The sequence below is a fragment of the Choristoneura fumiferana genome, chromosome 6, assembly GCF_025370935.1.
Source record: "Choristoneura fumiferana chromosome 6, NRCan_CFum_1, whole genome shotgun sequence".
NCBI classification, from domain to species: domain Eukaryota; kingdom Metazoa; phylum Arthropoda; class Insecta; order Lepidoptera; family Tortricidae; genus Choristoneura; species Choristoneura fumiferana.
This window is the reverse complement of record NC_133477.1, coordinates 5026382-5044097: the sequence shown is the minus strand read 5'-3', so window position 1 is coordinate 5044097 and position 17716 is coordinate 5026382. Positions and strand designations below refer to the sequence as shown.

Sequence of the window (17716 nt, the reverse complement as noted above, 5' to 3'; positions counted from 1 at the left end):
CGTCTTGCTCTGCACAGTGACAGGTGAGGCGAGCTGTCCTGTCACTGTCATTATCTATCTATCTATCGACCGACTAGGGCGCGCGCGTTGTACGCAGACAGATCATTGTTTAATATTTTTTATTTAACTTTTATTATCAGAACCCTAGTCATATCCTGTTTTAAATGACTGTAGAATTATTGTCCTGTTGTTTTCAGTGACTTAAGTGCCATGGAGGTGACCTGCAAAAGTACGTCCTATTATGTTTCAACGAGCACACACGCTGCTCGCAAGGTGTTGACAAGTGTTCGTTTACTTTTCCAGATTTCAAGGAATGTTTACCCCTTGTGGATGCTTCAATAAAGAAAGCGGACTTTATAGTGATAGATGCGGAGTTTACGGGACTGATACATGGCCCTGAGGTTTCAATGTTCGATTCCCCGGCAGAGTATTATTTGCGGTCTTTGGCGGGATGTAAAGAGTTTCTGTTGATCCAGTATGGGCTGTGCGCTTTCTACTGGGACGAGGAATCTGACCAGTACATGAATGACGCGTATAATTTCTACCTGTTCCCGCGCGGTCGTCCGGGGCCCGAGCGCACGTTTCTGTGCCAGAGCTCCAGCCTGAATTTCCTCGCGTCACAGGGATTCGACTTTAACAAGCTTATACGAGAGGGTGAGTTTGGTAACAAATCTTTTTGATTTTTGTAGTACTTATTATGTACATAAACAATTTTTTTTATAAAGAAACAAATAATACTGAAATAGTAGACAGATTAAATAAATACCTTTACTTATTTATATACATCAAAAAAGGGAAAATCAAACCATTCATATCTTTTTTTTTTACACTTACAGACTTTTTAAAAACAAAACAAACAAAAAAAAAATGATAATTCTATTGTAAAGTTGAGTTCATTTAAATGTGTGAGCAAAAATTTGATGAAAAATATCTGAACATGCTTCTAACTGTTAAAAATAGAGTTGTGTTTAGATATTTTTGATCAAATTTTTGCTCACAAGTTTATGAACTTGACTGTACAGGTACAACTATTAATTCAAGACCAACTTTAAATAAAATATCCTGTGATCAAGCATGACAACACAAATTAAAGATTGTGACTGTAAAATGTTGAACTTTATACTATCACATTGATTGCCATGTGGATTATGCCACCTTTGTATAGATTATTTACTCATTTATATATGTTTGTAGATGTGAGAGCTTGTTACAGGCATACCATACATGACAGAACCAACAGAGAGTCGACTGAGGGATATGCTGGCTGAAAGACAGAAGTCATACTCCAATGATACAAACATAATTAATATTCCTGAAGAAAATAAGCAGCAGATTGAAGACATATGGTAAGATCCATGTATCAATAAAAATATGATGTTTTTAATATTCAAATTTTCATCAGGTACAGTCAAGTCCAAAAATATGTATCTATTCAAACCACTCAAAAATATGTTACCACAACATATTACCACAATTTACCACATACATTGTAATAAAGTTCTGTTGCAGTGGCGTAGCTACCGGAGGGCTAGATGGGGCAGTGCCCCGGGGCCCCCAATTTCAGAGGGCCCTCGGACTCTGACTTACAAACTATAAATTGAACTAGTGAAAATTTCGCCCAGATTCGGAATACGGAACAAACGATTTTAAATAGTTTAGTTGGGGCCCTAGTTTATTTTTTGCCCCAGGGCCTTTGGTTACCTAGCTATACCTAGTGCCATGCGCATGCGTGATTTTGTCAAAATAAGACAATGACATTGTAATAAGAATCACGGTGCGTCATCGTGAATGTCTACCTATATGCCACTGGTCTGTTGTACATATTTTTGAAGTGTTGGATAAGTTCATATTTTTACAATACAACTGTGTGATCATACTTTCAATAACCCTTTGGTTATTATGGGATTAAAGATTTTTATTTACTATACTGTTTATGTCATGTAGTATTTCATTGATATTATATTATTGAATGAGATAATTTAACTAATTTCTCATTGTTAAAAAGCTTAGGTATTGTTTGTAAGTGACAAATTGGTCACATCAAAATTCTAACCTAAAATACAATTTTAGATAAGAGCTTTAGGTACCTTTTAGGTTATATATCTTTCTTTTAGTCAAAAGGTGCGACAGTTTCTGGATGAGAAGAAATCAAATGAGATGGAGATAGATCGCTGCAATGCTTTTATCAGAAGGCTCTTGTTTCAAGAACTCGGTGCGAGGTTCAAGACTGAAGCTTTTTTTGAAACCAAAATACTAGAAAACAAAAACAGGTAACATTTCAAGCTGGAGACTGTACATTTTTTTGTTGTCTGGTCTGTGCTAGATTTTGTGGTAGTTTGGGCTATGTGTGGCTACAACTTATTCAGTTTTAATTAATTTGCACATTTTTAGGTAGAACAAAAATATAAATAAATATGTAATTTTTACGAAATTTTTATTAAATCCAATCACTAGATGTAGGAAAACAAAAAAAATTATAACCTATTATTTAATTGCATCTGTATGTATTTAATTAGATTTCAATTTTTATGTGAAGGCCTTAGAAAATGCTGTAAATCCTTTTTTATTATTTACAGAGTATTGAAAGTTTCTCGGATAACAGCAGAAACTGAAGTGGTGGATCGTGAATCGCAAAAAAAAGAGAAGGAATGGGAAGAATTCGAGGATGCTATAGGATTCTCTAAGGTGGCGCGGATGTTGAGTCAGTCAGTAAGTGATATTAGTACATTAAAACTTTGTTGAAGGTTTCTTTGCAACTCAATCCTGGAAAAGAGGCGGTATTGTCTAGAGCCGAGTTTAGACTTGCAGGAAAAATCGTGCAAATTGCATTACATTGCGGCACTCGATTGATCACTACAAACTCGTTGGCTTTACGGCCTCTTCCAAGTTTAAACTCGGCTTAGCGCGCTAACGTTCGCGACTGCATTGACCATCCCTTTCTACCCTCGTGTTATACCGTGCTACAGAAAAAAGTGGTAAAAAAGATTGTGATGTATGTTCAGTTCAATCAATTATTGTATTAAATGAGTGAAAATTTCATATCCATTAATATGGAACTTTATTATTTTGTGTCAAATGTCAGCGACTGTAAGATCGATGGATAATGAAGCTAATTGATAAATACAAAGAAGATACCAACTTTTCTGGTAAAATACGATGGAAAATCTGTCAAAAAATGGTGTTAGAAAAATAGCTTGCACAAATTTATAATTATAATTGTTGATTTATTTGCAGGAAAAGCTGGTGATTGGTCACAACATGCTGTTGGACTTACTGCACACGCTCACGCATTTCTTCCAGCCACCACCGCCCGACTACGCATCGTTTAAGGAATTTGCGCACTGCATGTTTCCCCGGTAAGCGCTTGTATGAAGGGAGTACGAGTATAAAAACAATACCTTTATTCTAGTTTCGTGCGTCTTAAATAGTACTGATGCTAGGATATTGTTCTGACAACCATCTATGACAGGGGCTCCCAAACTGTGCTAGGGCTCCCTGGAGTGTACCCAAGAGCGCCGCGTGGGGCTCCTTTTACGTCGGAAACTTAGACAATCTGCTGAGTCATTATTGCTTATTTCAACTAGCTAGTCCCCCTAGCTAGTAGGCGCCGTGACAAAATACTAAACTTATAATTGCGCTGCAAACTGAGAAAGTTTGGGAACCCCTGATCTAAAGAAAGGTAACGTTGTTTAGTGGTCACGAAAGTAGCCGAAACGGACCGGGCGCTGTAGGACGGCGCACCGTACATATGAAGTAAATAACTTCCAAATGCTGCCGATGTGTATAAATGTCAAACCACGAGTTTGAAGTATAGTACACTGAGGTGTTACGAGTATAGTGTAAACAAAATTCGAATAAAAAATTCAAGTGTTAACCACTCTATATCGATTATTAATTTCTCGATGCGACCTTCCCCTACGCTGTCTTGATGGGTACTGAGGCTAACTAAAGTAGTACGACAAATACGAATGTTTTCGAGAAATTGCGATGGGAAAGGATTCTTCACTAGATCTGTATGTCTGATCATTTGTAAACAACTGTCATAAGTACTTACGGAGTAATCTAATGCCATGTGTTGATGCAGGTTATTGGACACCAAGTATATGTCAAGCCTGCCGCCGTTCAAGGACAAGGTCAACTCGTCCGTCCTCCAGCATTTGCTGGCCACGCTGGCTGAGGCGCCCTTCTCGCTGCCCAAGATAGGTGAGGGTTACCATGGTTACCAGACCAAATGATGAGGTTTCAAGAAAATATCCCTGATTTCCCAGTACCTAAGTTGCTTGACATTTGAGTTATCAGTTTCCTAACGCGTATATTAAAGAAATGAGACGTAAGCAAGAAATTTTAATGAATTGTAATTGCGTTTGAGAGTTTCATCTTCTTATAAGTGTTTTTAGAATTAATTACAAAACATCTTAAACACAATCAATGTTGACTTCGAAACCATACAATCTGACAGCTCACGGCAGCACCATTGATTACATTTTTAGTCGTAGTGAGCGCTGTGTTCGGCTCCCCCCGCCACCCGCTTTGCACGGTATCATTCTGTCACCAGGCTCAAAAGCAGGGTGCGGCTACACGCTCTCCGACGCCAAATCCCACGAGGCGGGCTACGACGCGTTCGTGACGGGGCTGTGTTTCCTCGCGATGCGCGCGCACCTGGCGCGCATGCGCGGCGACGGCGAGCGCGCGCGCGAGGCGCAGGCGCCGCTGCTCAAGCCGTTCCTCAACAAGCTGTATTTGGCCAAGACTGCGCACCAGGATTCGCCTTATATGAACCTGGCAGGACCCGATCGTGAGTACCTCCTTTGGGTGACACTAATATACCGAGGACCTGGGTTCGATTCCCAGTGCTGGTCTTATTTTTCTGGTTTTTCTGTGCATCTATATTTCAGTTTGTATTTTCAATTTAGGTTTTACGGGATGACCGTAAAAGTAAAAATTTGGAATTGAAATAAAAAATACAAAAATATTCCAAAAACCAATCTTACTAATATCATAGTCATGCAGCAGCCGCCGAGCTGCGTTGCTCCAAGACTCATCATCATCAGCCATAGGACGTCCACTGTTGGACATAGGCCTTTCCCATAGACCTCCAGCTGCATCGCACCGTTGCCGCTCCGCGACTCATCATCATCCGTCCATCTCGTTGGTGGTGTCCTACGCTGTGCTTGACCTCCGTCCTCGATTGGCTTCATCCCCAACGACTTTAACCAAGAATAAGATATATTTAGAACGTTTATTTGTTACTGCAAACACACAGTCAAAATTACATAAATTAAGGCCACGCAGGCACGCGGCAGGCATTAAGGGCTACGAATTAGCCCAAAATATGTCGAAACTCGATTTAAGACGTGAGTTATCCGGATTAATTATGAGTGAGTCTCACGGTTGTTTCATGTTACAAGAAGCTATGCTAATGTTTTTTTGTCAGTAGTCTATTCAAACACAGTTCAAGGGTGTATAGCAGAGAGTTGCAACCATTAGTATATAAGTGTCTGGCAATAACGGAAATAATTTCTAATATACTACTGGGGCCAATCAACCTTTTAGTGTAGCTGGTTGCCATGGTAATGTCTCCTGGGTCACTTCTTAAAAGTATGATTTTGTGGGGTACAAATCTGCTAAAAGTTAGGAGTTGTGACAGTTTTAAGGCGATTCCTTCATGGCTCATCTCATAAGCATCTAGCATGCTAGTATACGTTGCACACATTTTTTCTAAAAAAGTGTATCACTGATGTCTCCTAGGTCACGGGGCAGAATAACAACATTAAAAAGTTGGTTGACCCACCTGTTACCTGTCAAAGCCACCACTTCATAGTTGGGGAGTGTTCTTACCTGTGTTAAGAACATATTATGTAAAAAACTTCAGCTTTTATAAAATAACTAAGGTCTGGCCGCCGCAGACTCTTGGTCCATAAATAACGCACATTGACCAAGAAATAAGTATCTTTTTTCTATCACAGATACAAAAAATAATTACTTAACAGTTTTTGAATCCGCTCTTTGTTGCAGCCACACCGTCCAGAGACCATGTGTTCCACCTCACGTTCCCGAAGGATTGGCAGAGGAATGATATCAACCAGCTGTTTAGTCCATTTGGTAAGGATCTTAATACAACACATAACTAGATCTACGAAGGGATAAGTTTACTTTAAATTAGTTAGTCTCTTGTAGACATGTGAAAGTAATACTAGTAATATGACAATGAGGGCTACCGTTTTCGCGCTCACCAGTTGGCGCCACTGTACTCACTGCGCCACTCCTGCCTGAAGTTCCTGTGTACCTGGTTAGTTTGTTATTACGGGCGTGAAAACAAAATTTACATATTTAAATATTTAAATAAAATAGAAATATCGAGCATGCCACAGTGTTGCGTAGTCCCGTTTTGTTCGGAAAAAAGGGAGTACAAAGGCTTCCGAAAGCCAAAACTGTCTCAAAACACAGACATTCATTGCTCCGTAACGCATATTTACCATAATTAATTTCAGGTATTGCTTTTGCAACTATTGTTAGTCACAAAAATATTCTAATTATAAATAAACCCGCGTAGCTCACGCAAAAACAGTGACATTTGACATTTCGGAGACCTCTCGCTACACTAGCGCCTCTAGCGGCGAATTCATACGCGATAGCCGTCATTGAAATATCTCAGAGCCGCGTACTGCCATGCAATTCATTGCACGGATAAGTCAACCATTTGTTTTGTACTGGCGCGCGTGCCATTGGTTCACCATCCCTGATTCAGGCTCTAACATGTTTGTCTGTAGGTCCAATAACAGTGCAGTTTATGGACGACACGTCGGCGCTGATCGCGCTGGCGCGGCGCGAGCAAGCGCGCGACGTGACGCGCACGCTGGCCAAGTGCGCACGCGCCACGCTCGTGCCTTACGCCAAGTTTAAACAGCTCACCAACAAGGTATGTTTTCACTATTCACGATACATTACACACATTTGCACACACCTGCGAAGCAGTTCAGTTGTGTATATGAGGTCCGCACCGGGTCCGCGTGGGAAACACAGAAGGCCTAATCCGAAATTCGAAAATCGAAGTTCGTATCGTACCGTCCTTTTCACTCTCTTATTAAGTATTATAAGTGTCAAAGGGATCGGACGACACGAATTTCGATTTTCGTAGTAGCCCCTCAGATCAAGCCATCTCGTATTAAGAAGCGCCCTGGGCGCCAGACTTAAAGGGGCGCCTGAAGCCTATACCTTCTAGAAAATTCCCAAAAGTTGGGGGCGCCGTGGAAATCTCGCCCAGGACGCTGGAAGTGCTAAAACCGGCACTGCACGTGGGTAGGCCGAGATGACGCGATGAGACATATTTTATTTTGCGGCGGTGGCGGAGTGGTTTGACCTATGGCCTCTCAAGCAGAGGATCGTGGGTTCAAACCCCGGCTCGCACCTCTGAGTTTCTTGAAATTCATGTGCGGAATTACATTTGAAATTTACCACGTGCTCTACGGTGAAGGATAACATTGTGAGGAAACCTGCACAAACCTCCGAAGCAATTCAATAGCGTGTGTGTAGTTCCCAATCCGCACTGGGCCGGCGTGGGAACTACGGCCCAAGCCCTCATTCTGAGAGGAGGCCTGTGCCCAGCAGTGGGACGTATATAGGTGGGATGATATTATATTATTAAAATCGGTTTCGAGAATATTTAAAGATAAATGAATACCTACCGCCAACTGGTGACAATTCGTGAGACTCTTCGTTACCCTCATCACCCCTCACATCAAAATCACGAGAGTATAGGAATGTAGTTAGATTATCAGAAAATGATGAAGATGTAGGTAGCCAGTTGAAGTTCGTGGCGTCACGCTTTGCGACACTTTTTTTTTTTGTTTTTGTTTTATATTTTACACTTTTATTGTTTTAGTAATATTTGTATGTATAATAATACATTGTGTGTGTAGGAATTAACTTTTTTCATTTTTGTCCTGACCTGACGTCTCACGGGCCCCCACTCCCGAACTTTGATGCGCTTCATTTTTAACCCCCGACGCAAAAAGAGGGGTGTTATAAGTTTGACCGCTATGTGTGTCTGTCTGTGGCACCGTAGCTCTTAAACGGGTGGACCGATTTGAATGCGGTTTTTTTTATTTGAAATCAGGTTTTCTAGCGATGGTTCTTAGACATGTTTCATCAAAATCGGTTCAGCCGTTTTTGAGATATTGAAATTTTAAGTGACAAAGTCGGGGGTTTTCAAACTTTGTCTTGGTTAGGTTATTGTCTTTTATGTTTGGTTGACAAAATAAAAAAAATGTGTTTAATATTTTCTGATTATCTAACTGACAGACTAAGGGGCTGTTTCACTACCCATTGATTAATTTTAATTGATGGATAAATATTTTGCCGTTTCCGTCTAATTATATCTCCTGGCCTAATTATAAAATGCCCCAAAATAAATTCACGCGATATCTCACAAAGATACCTTAGGGATTTCTTGATATCAAATTTGAATTTATTAAAGTAACAATTTCCTCCACAGACTGTGGACACAAAGCACTGGCGTAAGGAGGACTCTATCACGTGCGTATCTCAGTTCATCGCATTCGCTCTGGCGACCATCTTTGTTATCATTGCTTATGCCCTCTTCAAGTATCAGGTTTAGACGCGTTAAGAATTCTTTATTTCACGAAGTATTAGTGACAGCGACTATACTTAATATAATATGTTATTAATACTTTTACAGGAAAATGTACTTGTGGGATATAACATGGTCGATCAAGTTTTCTTGTACCTCGTTGCCATGGTTACGTCCCTTTTACAACTCAAAACCACAGTATAAAAAAGGAGCAGTATTCCGTCTTGGCAGCGTCCTTGATATAATTACCTACGCCGGCTCGGTACACAAACGCACGATAGGGCTGCCTACTCTACTAACTGTCAATCTTCATTTATGTATTTGATTTGATAATGTCACATGAAATTCAAAGTAGGGAAAGGATTAGGAGAGATTTAAAGATGGACTAAGTAGTTTTTAACAAAAATGCATTTAACGTTATTTTAAACTACAAAACGTAATATGTTTTAAACGGTTTTATTTGGCTTCATCACTACTTATATTTGTTACCTACAAATTAGCTACGGAGAAGTATTTGCGCCTCTTTTGGGTTGTGCAAAAAGCTTTATTGTACCCGTATCCGTACGTAACCGCGGGGCACTCGCGACTGATGGTTGCCGAGGTATGCTGAGAATTCGTGGCGCGTAGGTATAACTCGCGTTCCGGCCGTTTGTATGAAGACGGTGTACTGCTCCTTTTTGTACTGTATCAAAACCATGAATTTCTATACGTGTTCTGTGGTTAAAATTCATCGATGCATTATTTTATGGACTATCTCCTAACCACATTAGTAGCATATGTAACAGTTTTTCTAATATATGTCCAGAGACAATAGTGACAGAATAAAAAACAAGAAAAAGTTGATTGAGCCCACTACTCCTACGTGTAAAGCCCAGTTTAGACCTACATTAAAAATCGAGTACGAAGTAATCGAGCGCCGCAATGTAATGCAACTTGCACGATTTTTCTTGAAAGTCTATACTGGGGCTTACTATACATTAGGTATAGAAGCCGTTTTATGGAAAGCTGTTAAAATGACGTCCTAATTTTTAAGTAAAGTAAAGTAAAGATATATTCAGTCTGAAAACAACCGAAAGAAAGTGATAAGAAGCTCAAATTACATTAACATTGTTTAAACTCATTCCAATGATTTTGTTCCTACTTATTTAAAACAATGTGACTCTCACACACGTGTCTAATTTAAGGCTTAATATAAGATCTCATAATTTTGTAAGTTTATTTTATTTAAATTGGTAATAAACTGTCATTTTTTAACTTTTGTTTTATTTGTTAGAGTCATATTGTTTGAATTTACAAGTCTGTCAATTTAAATGTAACGCTATTGCGTAATATGAACCCATCGCCCATTTAATTTTGTACTATGAAGGAAATTGGATCCTACAATAAAGTAGCAATAAATCCCATGGAAATTAGTGAATGCAGTTTATAAATAAATAAATCAAGTTCATTTGCATTGGCAGGTTTGAATTTAATAGGAGCAGAAGGGCTACTACAAAATTCGAAAATCGAAGTTCGTATCGTACCATCCCTCTCACTCTCGTATACTAAATAATATTAGTGTTAGCGGGACGGTACGATACGAACTTTGCTTTTCGAATTTCGTAGTAGCCCCTCAGAGGCCGAATTGTCTAACGCGCTGACGTTCGCAATCGCATTCTCCATCTCTTTCACCCCTCGTCTTATACTGTGTGACAGAAAGAAGTAGTGAAAACGATTGTGATTCCCAGTGTGTAAGACAACATGACCTCAGATGAACTTTCATGTCAGTCCATAAATTTAAATTCCTATTTCTCAAACGCAGTTTACCGACGCTTTAAGGACGGTTTCTTGACAGACCAAGAATCACTAGATGACGCTACCATCGTAAGGCCTCTTTGACGTTAGACTTGCTTGTGATTGGCTCATTCAGGGCCGTCTTTCACCTATTAGAGGCCCTGCCTGGCACAACAGCTGCATTCGGTAAGCCTGATTTTCAGGCGAGAGTTGAGTAGCTATCGGTTATCGTTTGGTAATGGAGTCGGGACTAAGGGGCCTCAATCCATCGCGGGGCCCTGGGCACGTGCCCAGTGTGTGCGATGTATTACCAACCGACAAACCACTCTGTCCACCTGGTTGGGTGGTTGGTATTTTTTTTTCTTAACTGACAAATTGGTTGGGCGGTTGATGTATTTATTTCTCAACCAACAACCTGGTTAGTCAGTTCATATTTTTTTTTCTTGATAGTCAACGCATCTGACTATGAGACTCATAGTCAGATGCGTCCTTTTTGCTTAGGACGGCAGAAGTGTATTTTGCTTTAAAATGTACAGTCAGCACAGCATAGTTCAGAAACATTACATTTTTTAAATTATACTCAGTACATTATGAAATAAAAAGTAATTATATAAGTTCAGAAAAACAAGTTTTAATTCAGTACATTATGAAATAAAAAGTAACTCTATAAAATAAATAAATATACTCGAAATACCAGGAGACCATACATTAACAGGAGGTTCTGGTTATGAAAATGGAAAAAAATATCAAGGTTCTCCTACTAATGGTTTGTCACTTGCTTATTACCAACTGACAAACCATTAGTTAATCCGTAGATAGTTGTTCGGCTAGTAATAAAAAAGTTATATTACTAACCAACAAACCGGGCAGGTTGTCAGTTAAGAAAAAAAAATACTAACCACCCAACCAGGTGAACAGAGTGGTTTGTCGGTTGGTAATACATCCCCAGTGGGGAAGAGGGGCCTGGGCTCATTTAGTTATTACAAATTTCAAACAAACAATTACAAATGTCAAAGTTGTCCAACGGACTATACGATACTAGCGTCGAAACTTGTCGCTCAGTCGCACTCGGATCAGTACCACTACCATAATATGAGTTTACAGTGACCGTACTCGATAGAGACGGTGTAAATTATTTGTATGGAGAATTGTACAGCGCCTCTTCAAATAATTTACGCCGTCGCTATCGAGTACGGCCACCGTAAACTCATGGTAGTGGTACCGCTAGATGCTCAAATATATCTGAACACGCTCGTATTGGCGTGCGTGTTCAAATATTTATAAACACCTAGAGGTGCGAAGTATTATGGCGTCTACATAACGACAATATCAGAAACAAAGTAACACGACGCAATGCTCAGACACATGCCAAACCAAACAAATACATATGCGCAAGTTATCCAAATTAAATGTGAATATAACTAAGTTCATTAAAATACAAAGTAAATTCTGTAACATAGCGCGGCAACAACGTATTTCAGTGGGCATTCTAGTTTTATAGAACGCTGCTATTGTGCGATTTAGAATCGTGAGAGGATGGCTGTAGGGTGACCACGGCGATGGACAGTAGTGGTGTTTTCATTTAGAGCTAGTACTATCCTGTCAGGGCCTAGAGCCTATAAGAGTGACGCAAAAAGAGGGGTGTTATAAGTTTGACCGCTATGTGTGTCTGTCTGTCTGTCTGTGTGTCTGTCTATGGCACCGTAGCTCAAAACGGGTGGATCGATTTGAATGCGCTTTTTTGTTGTTGTGTTTCATCAAAATCGGTTGAGGCGTTTTTGAGATATTGAACTTTGAAGTGACAAAGTCGGGGGTTTTCCTACTTTTTGATGGTTAGGTTATATATCATATAGCTGAAATGGTCCTTTGGCGATAAGGTAGGTAAACTTGGTGGTAATACTAACAACATTAACAATAATGTTGAACCGATTGCGATGAAATTATATGGTATCGGATAACACATGTGTATAACACACTCGGTATCAATTTTCACCACTTCGTTCTGTCACATGGTATAGGATGTAGGTAGAAAGAAATGGTGATCGCATTCATTCCAGTCCCTACCAATTCCAGTTATTGTCAAACGCATAGCCACCCCCTCGGACAATGGCGCGTGGCGATACCGCGACCCCGCGACCTCGCGTGCCGCTTCCGCCATCTTGCATTCGACTGCGCCCGCATCGCATTTGCATACGCTCGACACGTGCGCGTGCGACGATATTCTGTTCTCATTTACCTGGCATTAGTTTTTGTTTTGGTCATTTCGGTTTTGATATTGGGATATAGGACACTTGTTTTTGTATTCGAATCGACTTTTTTGCACAAAAAATATTTTAGTTGACAAGCCATTGTCATTTTGGAGATTTTTTTTTACAAGTGAAACTGGACAAGATCCGTTTTCAGAGGCAGGTTTGCCTTTGAACCACTATCTGTCTATGTATTAAAAAAAATGTCGTGGTCTTCATTAACGTTATATAAAACACCTATACCTACTAAATTTCATGTTTTAAATCCTAGCGGTAGAAATTTTGGGATTCTATCCCAATCCTGTGGGACTGTCGGTATAAAAAGTAGCCTATGTGATATTCCAAATGTCCAGCTAAATCCGCCCAGCTATTTCAGCATGAAGGAGTAGCAAACGCACACACGTACATACATCATCTTAACTCAGCGCAATACGTGACATATCAGTAGGATTCCTTGTCTATGCCAATGCAAAATGACTCCAAATACCGCAATTTCTTTTAATACGAGTATGAAGAAGGTACCACCGCCGGCAAGCAGCGAGAAGATAAGATAGAAGAGAAGAAGTTTTTTAGTAACAAAAAATTTGTCACTCGGCGACATACTGCCCTCCTAAGCCAAGAGACGCTATCGCAAAAAAAAAATGATTTATCAAAACTTATTGTGTAGCTTAAGACGTTCTGCATCACATGGTATAAATAACTAAAAAGTTTTTTTTGAGATAGTGCCTTTTGGCTTAGGAGGGCAGAATAATGATAAATTTTTCATACCAAAAACAGTCTTCTCACTACTCGCAGGCTTATGGGACTAGTACCTACCGAAGTCTATTATATTGCATCCAGTACCCTTAGTGTAAGTATTCGGTTACAAAATACGTCTCGATCGCGTTCGCGTTAAAATCTCAATTTATATGGAAACACGAACAGCGCCTCTAGCGGAACGTTTGCGATGTTCATGTTTCCATACAAATTGAGATTTTAACGCGAACGCGATCGAGACGTATTTTGTGACCGAAAACTTACACTAAGGGCACAGAGAAAAGAAGTATCGCATTTCCCCAATTTATTAAGTACTACTCGTAGCTGGTGCCCGCGGCTTGGTCCCCGGTGTAGTCCTTTATAAAAACCTTCTCCTGACAATAGCAAACACAACAAAAAAAAGAATCAGCGAAATCGGTCTAGCCGTTCACGCGTGATGCTGTGACCAAGGAAAATAGGGATTAATTTTTATATATTAAGATTACGTTGTATACCCACAGTATACCTCCGTAATATAAACCAAACCCACGTATTGATTTGCATGGCGGCGCGGGTCGGACGTGTCGATTCGCAGATTTACGCCCACCGCTACTCCAACGTCGGGATATTCGGAAACCTTTGCTATGTTTCGCGACGTTTGCATTTTGTTTGTTTGTTTATTATTGTACATAATAAAGAGTAGGTTACAAAAAACATTTTGAAGCGGACTTCGCTTACCTACCGTTTTTGCAAGACTCGTACAGTCTAAGTCATAAAGATAATGTAAATTAACAAAACGTTTTTCTGAACATAAAAGTATCACTATTAAGTCACATGATAAGCACACGTTCTTCGACCTGCGTGCAAATCAAATATACTATAAAAATATATATTTTTGTATATTTCTGCATTGACCCTAAAAGCTTTTTCAAATTTGTATGTATTTACTTCAAAGCTTAAATGTTTCATTCCTTAGAAAAATGAATAAGCAAATGTTATAAAATTTTTGCATTCCTACATGCCCAACTTATTATTTATTGCTAAAGATATGTTTTCGCAAAACATGCTAGTTCCAATTATTCTGAGGTAAGGTACGAGTACCTACCTACACCACGCGCCATATAAATCTGCCTAAAAGTTCATTACTTAATACTCAGTTTTGACGCATTTTTGAGATACATTTTCTTTGCGACGTCTTTACGTACTTCCGGATTGTGTTCGAATCGCTTAACGGTATAGTGCCTATTCAATTATTGTAATTATACCTTTATAGTTTTTGTGGCACTAGTCGTGGCAATGAACTTTTAGGCAAAGTTAGGCGGCGGAAGGTATATAAAATTAACGTCTTACCTGCCAGTTCACATGTGCCGCTCCATGACATGTCCAACGCCAAAGCTCAAACAAAAACCGCCGGCTGCCGACACCTCCCATATGCCAAGTGTCATCCTGACACTCTTTCAACTCTTTAGACGTAATACGGACGATAATTTTATGCTGTTATAAAAAAACGTAAAGTGATAGTTGCCGTCTTTCTTTTAGGTGTCGCGAGTATTTTTTTCGGGTCTTTTATAGTTTACCCTTTGGCGTAAAGGTTAAGTTATTAAAACAACGTTAAAGATATGGCTTTATGTTCTGCAAGAGTCCGTTTTATTAATTTTACGATGCTAAACAAAGCGTCTTAGTTGCTACTACAAAGTCGATCAAACGTTGAATGTTTGCCGCACCTTCGTATGAAACCCTACACTGCGCGTGTCCCGACACATGGTCGGTTATTAAGTTTCTTTTCTAATTTAACCTCTAACAACCTGCCGAACTATGATGTGCCTTACATTAAAACGCCTTTAAATATATATGTACTTAACCTAATTGACTGTCTCTTTCGTTGCTCCAACATACTGGGTAACACAAGACGTGAGCAGGACATAGGTACCCTACACCCTCAGGAATTGATAATAGATCGTTCAAGTTCAAAATCCTCACACTTTTACTTGCAGTGTGACCAGGCACTTAGTACATAAATAATTTAATATTTTTTGGTTTCAACATAAAAAAAAGTTTATATCACTAATAGGTACGATATAGAACCATAACTGAATCCGGTAGGGTTGCCCCTGCTTACCTCTCTCGAATCACTCTGTATAAACATAGCCACAACATCTAACGGAGGTAACTGCTCGCTTACTCATGCTATAAGCACTTAGCCCGAAGCGCTTCATAACACTTGTCCGCGATAGCGCGATAAACGGCGAATAAACAAAAGGCAGTCAAAAACAATCGCTTGCGCAATCCTCTCCTCGTAAAGAGTCATCGCTCGTGCCGATGCTATCGCCACTGAGTTACTAGCGCGCAGAGGAGAACAGCTGTTTTGAGATACCTAGGAGTAATATCAGAGGCAAAGTAATAAAAAGTACCACTTTTTTTTTTTTCATTTCTATTGGTGGGCTGTAAGGAATGAGGGATGGATTTTTACATAATACTGAAACTAGAGCACATTGAAAAATTGGCCAAGTGCGAGTTGGTCCCGCGCACTCGGGCTCCATGCTAATTTGTAGGTTGTCTATGAATATTCAACTTTACTCGCAGCAGAGCCTCTCCTATGCAAAATCTAAAAAAATTCCTGACATACAGACAGACGGACAACAAAGCGACTCTATAATTGTTCTGTTTTTCCTTTTGAAGTAGTAAAACCCTAAAAAAACTGCTTTTGCCTGTAATTTGGTGACACTGAAAATGGCGCCCGTGGCATGCACCCCGGTTTGTTCCCACCAAATCCGGCGCTGGATCTACGGGCCAGCTTTGGCGTATCTGCAAGCACTTAGCGCGGCACGCGCCGCGATCTAGGCCACTTGCGCACGCGCTGGTAGCATTGCCGGAGTTATCGGCTCGAGATGCGCCATGCTAATGTTACTGAGCGCATGAACAGCTCGTTCATCTGAAAGCCTTATGTTAGCCTGGTTCTTAGATCGGGAATACGAAAGGAGTTGTCAATACTTTGATATGCACTTTTAGGGTTTCTACACACTAAAGCCGCTGACATGGTCGACATTCTATTGCTAGCAGCACACTGAGAAAATTTACCAATTCAATTGCATGAAATCTCTGCTCCTCCTCAGTGGACAGGGAGTTAGTAACTAGCTTAAAAATATATACCTACAAAACCCAGAAGCGGAGCGAGGAAACGGAACGGGGAAGCGAGGTTGAGAAATGAGCGCGAGCGGGGAACTCTGTGACTGGAAAAAACAGTATGCAACTCCGCTCCGCATTACTTTCTCGCTCCGCTCCGCTATCTAGCTCTGCTTTAGTGGACAGGCAGCCTTATCGCGTAGTCACTGTCAGACTTACCCAACTAGTCCATACGCAAGGAAAACCTGCATATTACCATAAATTAATCAACTCGAATCGTTTACGCTCTCATATCATATCTGCGATCTGTTGATTACTCTTAGCTAATTCCAAACATATCGAGACAGGCCTCTGGTGCTATTTACCACGTGGTTTACTCTTATATTCCATCTGTCCTTTTCGCTCTGCAGCCAGATGAATACGATGAAACGGAACAGTATGACATACACATCGTGACAAACGAAGGTAGAGTGAACATGACTGAGATGAGGTTGTGTGGTGTAACGAACATGTGTCTGACTGTTACTAGGTATGTCATAATACATAAGTATTTATTACATCTCATTATTTAAAACTAAAGCAAAATGGAACTTTTTTTTTTTTGCACCAATAAAAAAATCGTTTATAAGAGTTAAGATCTGCCATGGTCTTATTATTGGGAACATGCGTGATCATGAGTTTGTGAGCACTACGAAAATCATAAAAAATTGAGAAATTACCATTTTATTATTCAACGCGGGGCGAAGTGAAGTGCAGTTTCACCATTCAACACTCTTGTTACGCCCACGTCATATTTCGAACAGAATTTGAAACGCAATGTGAATAAAAAAAACGGTCAAGCGCGAGTCGGACTCGCGCACGAAGGGTTCCGTACCATTATCTATACAACATTAGATAGGCATTAGCAAAAAAGGCAAAAACAAACAAGTTTGTTGATGGGAGCCCTCCTTTAATATTTATTTTATTTTAATTTAATTATTTATTTTTAAAGTGATTATAGAAGTCAATATTCTGTGAATATTTCAAGCGTCTAACGGTGCTGTTATTAATATCGAGCAAAAAAAAACTGCAATAAAATCACTTTTGTTGTATGGGAGCCCCCCTTAAATATTTATTTTATTCCGCTTTTAGTATTTGTGGTTATAACGGCATAATCACAGTGCCTAGGCTCAAGAGATAGAGCCCTGTGACAGACGGACGGAAAGACAGACAGACAGCGGAGTCTCAGTAATAGGGTTCCCTTGGCCCC

The 17716-nt window shown here is 39.9% G+C and overlaps 1 protein-coding gene across 2 annotated transcripts in view; it reads left to right on the top strand.

Annotated features, from left to right (window-relative positions):
• The first annotated feature begins 72 nt into the window (after positions 1-72).
• Positions 73-17716, top strand: part of LOC141428879 (poly(A)-specific ribonuclease PARN-like) — a 40211-nt gene continuing 22567 nt past the window's right edge. The window contains exons 1-11 of one of the 2 annotated variants that reach the window (XM_074088924.1): positions 73-229; positions 312-654; positions 1214-1346; positions 2115-2270; positions 2577-2709; positions 3235-3356; positions 4085-4203; positions 4556-4795; positions 6016-6102; positions 6771-6919; positions 8495-8535. In XM_074088924.1, coding sequence (XP_073945025.1) covers positions 408-654; positions 1214-1346; positions 2115-2270; positions 2577-2709; positions 3235-3356; positions 4085-4203; positions 4556-4795; positions 6016-6102; positions 6771-6919; positions 8495-8535 — 1427 coding nt within the window. In that variant the 5' untranslated portion in view covers positions 73-229; positions 312-407. Of the gene's footprint in view, positions 230-303; positions 655-1213; positions 1347-2114; positions 2271-2576; positions 2710-3234; positions 3357-4084; positions 4204-4555; positions 4796-6015; positions 6103-6770; positions 6920-8494; positions 8536-17716 lie in introns of both variants that reach the window. The other variant, XM_074088923.1, reaches the window with a different exon arrangement.